The 5,242-nt window shown below is 47.8% G+C and overlaps 2 protein-coding genes across 5 annotated transcripts; both read right to left on the bottom strand.

The window, feature by feature from the left end:
- Window positions 1-22: 22 nt before the first annotated feature.
- LOC128276192 (DCN1-like protein 4) lies at window positions 23-3,382 on the bottom strand. Of its 4 annotated transcripts, none has more exons than XR_008269357.1 (7): window positions 3,294-3,382; window positions 2,613-2,988; window positions 1,840-1,937; window positions 1,432-1,685; window positions 1,156-1,363; window positions 799-1,079; window positions 23-431 (listed from the first exon to the last, which is right to left on the bottom strand). XR_008269357.1 is itself a non-coding variant. In XM_053014658.1 (6 exons), the coding sequence occupies exons 2-6, from the start codon at window positions 2,702-2,704 to the stop codon at window positions 1,012-1,014; spliced, it is 720 nt and encodes a 239-aa protein (XP_052870618.1). In that variant the 5' UTR covers window positions 2,705-2,988; window positions 3,294-3,382; the 3' UTR covers window positions 23-1,011. The 4 variants fall into 4 exon arrangements, 2 of the variants coding, with proteins under 2 accessions (XP_052870618.1, XP_052870619.1); XR_008269356.1 differs by having other exon boundaries at window positions 819-1,079; XM_053014658.1 differs by having other exon boundaries at window positions 23-1,079.
- Window positions 3,383-4,104: 722 nt separating this feature from the next.
- On the bottom strand, window positions 4,105-5,087 carry LOC128276195 (uncharacterized). The gene has a single exon (XM_053014664.1). It carries the CDS (start codon window positions 4,936-4,938, stop codon window positions 4,378-4,380), a length of 561 nt encoding a protein of 186 aa, XP_052870624.1. The 5' UTR covers window positions 4,939-5,087; the 3' UTR covers window positions 4,105-4,377.
- Window positions 5,088-5,242: the final 155 nt, after the last annotated feature.

Below are 5,242 nucleotides of genomic sequence, written 5' to 3'. Positions count from 1 at the left end.
CACACTATACACGCCGGGCCCACCGGAGAACCTTGCCCTCCGGGAGAGGCTGTGTCTGTGAGAACTGTTGATTAGAATAGACTGCTTGCAAGACCCTTCGAGCAGAGGCCGGGTCCGGCACGACAAATATCATAAATAGTTTACACAGGTTCGAGGAAGCTCCAGGCGTGGCCGCCACACTCCTCTCATGGTGGGACGGGGGCTCCCGGACCATGTCCATAGTCTCTGTTCTCGTCTATCATTAACAATTTCACTTATTGTTCTCATTCGTCTGTCTCACTCAGCTCTCGCGGTCGCATTTAAATATGTCACGCATTCGCACGCAATGAGTACCCGCTGCTAACCCGAGCCTTCCTGCTGGCTGGCCCCTTTCTTGTGCATCGCTTGAAGTAGAACACTGATGGTTTTGGTTTCCGTTTTGTTTAATCTTTCTGTTGGTCGCAACCAGTTGGGGAATACAATTTGGAAGAGAAAGAAATCGCAAACAATCAATTCAATGTGCGGAATTGCGTGGATTGGCTTCAGAAAGAAGGGTGAACCTCAAACGAACTATGTCGAACAAGTAAATTATTATCACGAAACGTTGGGGCATACAATTTAGAAGAAAAAGAAATCGCAAACAATCAATTCAATGTGCGGAATTGCGTGGATTGGCTTCTGAAAGAAGGGTGAACCTCGAAAGAACTATGTCGACATAGTCTGTTACAATCACAAAACGGTCTAGACGCTATCCGATCAAACACGCTTGCGATCGCGATCGATGATGGCAAGGCGCAAAACAAAGCTGCACATACATACACATAATTTACAACGCTTACATTCCCCCACGGGCCTTTACGTCGTCCCCGGGTTGTCTCTCGGTCTACGCGGATTTTGGAGCTGATGCTGTCACTGCTGGAGGGGATGGGATTTGGTTTGCTGTGTCTTGTTCTGTTTGATTTTCTTCGTGTTTTGTGTTCTGCTTAACGGTGGCTGCTCCCTGTCCGCACGCGTTTAGTGTAGCAGCAAGTCTCAGCTAATCGTGGGCTGTGCTCGCAATTGTCTTAGCCATTCTACGAACTCATCGAGCATGACGGGCCCTAAAACATGGAAGAGGCTGACTTTAGCGATCCGTTCCCAGATGCGTCTGGTTCCGGTGTTTGGCGGACTACTTACAAGCTCCATCGACGTCGTAGTTTGTCAAGTCGTTGGAGATAGTGCGGGAAAACTCTAGAATATTACACCACTGATCCTTGTTGATCACTTTGTACTTGGACTGCTCTAGGAATTGAGCGAACTGTGGATAGAGTGGCCAGTGCTTGCCGAGCAGCAGCTGCAGCATCGCCCGAGCCGTTTCGATGTCCATACTACGTTGGTCTTTATCCTGCGGTGAAAAAAGAGGTTCCACGATTAACACGAATGGGAGTGGCTTTTTTCAGCCTCGGACCTTACCCTCGCAAAGTCGTACGCGTATCTGTAGATGATTTTGAAGTTATTTGGATCGTTCAGAAGACCTCGGAGAAAGTCCAGCTTGCATTGCACTTTGGACGCCGTGTCGCACTGTAGATCGGTCAACCCCTTGACCCACTCGCTCTGGGTGAAGAATCCCATCTGTTTGGCGCCCATCTTGTACGCCAGCACCAGCATGGCCACGTTTTCCGGTTCCACACCGATGTCTTCACAGAATTTTTCCATCCCTTCCGGACCTGTCACAAAAGACACAAAGGCGAAACGTTGTTATCTCTTCATTACGCTTATAATTAGATTCATTGTGCAAGGTACGGCGCTTTTGTAGTCTCCGCAAGACATCCGTTACTTAACATCCGGAACAACACCGAACCTCGCCTGAACCACACTCACCTAAAGTGTCGGGATCATCCGGTGTCGTGTACTCCCGGAACCAGGTGAGACACCGTTTTTGGGTAAATGCATCGTCCGATTTGCTGTACCGTCGTGAGCTACGCGCCACCGATAGTGTGAAAAGGAGAAAAAGGGCAAAAATAGGTGGCCGTCAATTAGATGCTGTTCCGAGGTGGTTCGTATTCCGGATTGCTATCAGCTTCTCCACTCTACATTCCGTCACCCATCGCAGCTGAGTTGATCACACACAGTTGGCCTTGCACAAAGCTTCCGTTTCCACATACACACGCAGCAGCAGCGCACACACGAGCTTTCTTTCGAACACTTTCAGGCCCCCAAAGATCATTAGCTCACTGAGATCATGAACAACACTTGCGCACTGAGGGTCGAGAGTTATTTTATCGGCGGGCGGCTGAATAAGACAAGAAAATTGCCCCCAAAACTTCTGATCCTGGGATCAGAGTAGTCTTCGATGGGGTTTGTTGCTGCACTGTCGGTGTCTCGGTGACAAATGGAAAGTGAAAATGAGAGGATAACCCCTGTCTGCCATGGGGCATGGGCTAAAAATAATCTTGTTGTTCACTTCTGGCACAAAAGCCAACGTATGACACCGTATGGCCGATGGTGACGATGGGCCTGTTCGTGGAAGACATTTCTGGGAAAGTGTTCGTGGGAAGAGCACATTTCCTGTTCATTCGAGTTATCAACTGCTCGCCGCTGCATTTGAGGCACGGGGACGGCGCGGGGACACCGGATCACGATTGACCAATTACCTTTGATAACTATTTCGTTGCCGTTTGGTGGACTGTTGGTCTTCCTCGTTGGGCCGCATGTCTATGGCAACACGACGTTTACCTCTGGGCATTTGTAGTCTGTCTATTTTGAAGCCTTGCGATAGCGAGATGAAACACTGAAGATGACCCTTCGGGGGCACCGGGGAAGTAGTAGTAGAGTGCTGCTATCGTAGTCCTCTTGAGACCTGCCCTTACATCAGTCACCACCCCAAAAACTTAGTAAACGCTCAGTCCTAATTCAGTCTTTTCTAAGCAGTTCTGTTTCCCCGGGACTAGGGACGGGATAGTTTTCTACAAAGTGTGTTTAAGGCAACCAAATGCAACCTGGGAGCTCCTGGGAACTAACGGAACATTGCTGGAAGGAGACAGAAGAAAACATTACGTTATTGTCAGCAATTCGAATCGATCAGACCAAAAATCAATATCAAGGAGGAGCGTTTTTTTTCGTGCCCGTACCCGGAAGTGACCGTAACTGCACGGGGCAGCACACCTCGGTCCTTGGTGGCCATACGTTCGTACGGCAGGTACTAGTGGTGCTTGATGATTTTATTAACATCGAGCACACCTGCCCCAGTACGAAGCGCCACGCTCCGTGATACTTTGACGGCCACTTTCGGGCGAACACGAAAGAACAGGAACGACCACCTGGCAATTACTTACTTGTCTGATTCTACAAAACAAAATATCTTGCACGATCCTATGAAGACTGGACTCCGCGGCCAATGGTTGATTAGCAGGTGTGAAAGGATAATATTCAACCGCTTTCGTGTGTGCTGCGAACAACGATGGTTATGCTTTCATGTTTTCAACGCAACGAAACGTTGGAATCAGAATGCGCAGCCTGCTTCTGCTTTTGCTTCTGCTTGGGTTGGACCCAAAAAAAAGTGAACGTCAAACGGTGACAGCACGACTGTGGAACAAGATGATTACAAGCAAGAATTTTCCCACAAAAATCAAGAATCCACCAGGTCAGAAAACTAGTAAAGAAGAGGTTTTATATGAAAAACTAAAGGCGAGGTTTTATTCGAAAACTAAAGGAGGTTTTGTATGAAAAACTAAAGGAGAGGTTTTGTTGAAAACCTGGCAACAATTACACCAACTGTCAAATGTCAAAAAAAAAACAATGTCAATGAAATGTCAAAACGAACGCGAAGTTTACCTGAAAATGCGAAATATTTGTGTGAGATGCTCGTTTTGATACAAAAAACCGTTTAAAAAAGCCAAATATACTACCTGTTAATTTCGGTCGACTCATAACTGCATTGCACTCCGTCCACAGTTTGCTGAGACTTTCGCACAAAACCAACCATCGCGGAAAATTTTTCACAAATCAAGGCGCACTTTGATATCTGATTTATTATCGCTTACAACACGTACGTCGACGTTGCGCGTGGTAAGAAACCAGCTGCTGGTTCAATAAAATTGCAACATTTCAACTACCTACAAACGGTCACCGAGCGAGGTGCCGACGAATTCCTAATTCCGAAAGTGGACGTAATATTTATGGAACAGCTGAGTGCGCAATCGCATTCATTCAAGGCACGAATGTCGATATCCGTTGAACTTATGGCTAATATAGATTGCAATAAAACTACCCATCGTGCGATTTTTCGATTTCTTTTTACACGCTTAGATTAGGAATAAAAAGAAGCCCAGCTTCGGCTTTCCTCTTGGTCTCTCTTTTGGCAACCCTTCCGACGTTCATTCATCGTCTAGCTATCTAACAGCTAGGAACACATGGCCGCTAGTTTGCCGTGGATTCCTTCTGGTCTACCTTTTCGAACTGTATTGCCCTGTTTTTGATCGACCGGCGTAGCAGGTTCCCCACGGATTGAAACTCTTTCTTTGGTGGAGTCTCCAGAAACACGCCCTCAAAGATGGTTTCTAAATTGAGGCGCGTCCGGGAGGCGTGCAAATCGGGTGGCGTCAATCCGATGCGGGCATGTAATTCGTCCAGCGTAACCCAGCCTCCAGCTTCCGGCGGTTGACGGCCCGACTCCGTGTCCTTCCCCACCGGCGTACTGCACCCGCTGTACTGCTCATGTCCCGATGTTGGGCTGCTCGATTCGAAGGATTCTCGTTCGATAGGCGACAACGATCGGGCCGATGGTGACAGAGATTCGGCAGTAAACGGTGGCATCTCATCGAGCAGGCCTGAGGCTCCCGTGAAAGGTGCCTCACCGTCCTGGGACGCGTTGAACGGCGATAAACAGCCATCCTCGTCCGAGGACGAATCGTACGAACAACCCTTGCCCAACGATCGGCGGTGGTTAACGGTCTTTGGTGGCGTTCGGACTTCACTCATCTCGCTCCACAGCTGCGTTCCGGTGCCAGAGTACTTTGCTGCCCCAATAAAAGGGCGCACAACGGCGAAATGTAACACTTGCTCAATGTCAAAATATTACGTGCTTCGTTTTTCCGGCCACAACACAGGTACAAAATTGTATCAAAACGAGCATCTCACACAAATATTTCGCATTTTCAGGTAAACTTCGCGTTCGTTTTGACATTTCATTGACATTGTTTTTTTTTTGACATTTGACAGTTGGTGTAATTGTTGCCAGGTTTTCAACAAAACCTCTCCTTTAGTTTTTCATACAAAACCTCCT

This window comes from Anopheles cruzii, unplaced genomic scaffold (genome assembly GCF_943734635.1).
Source record: "Anopheles cruzii unplaced genomic scaffold, idAnoCruzAS_RS32_06 scaffold00721_ctg1, whole genome shotgun sequence".
NCBI lineage: Eukaryota > Metazoa > Arthropoda > Insecta > Diptera > Culicidae > Anopheles > Anopheles cruzii.
The sequence above is the reverse complement of the archived record's forward strand: the minus strand, read 5'-3'. Positions and strand labels throughout refer to the sequence as shown.

What these genes read in the sequence shown, in the direction of transcription:
- LOC128276192 (XM_053014658.1), bottom strand. Translation starts at nt 2,704, where the DNA reads ATGCCCAGAGGTAAACGTCGTGTTGCCATAGACATGCGGCCCAACGAG. An exon ending in CAACGAAATAGTTATCAAAG is followed by an intron (nt 1,938 to 2,612) that starts GTAATTGGTCAA and finishes GGTGGCGCGTAG; the next exon opens with CTCACGACGGTACAGCAAAT. An exon ending in CTACGACGTCGATGGAGCTT is followed by an intron (nt 1,080 to 1,155) that starts GTAAGTAGTCCG and finishes TCCATGTTTTAG; the next exon opens with GGCCCGTCATGCTCGATGAG.
- LOC128276195 (XM_053014664.1), bottom strand. Translation starts at nt 4,938, where the DNA reads ATGAGTGAAGTCCGAACGCCACCAAAGACCGTTAACCACCGCCGATCG.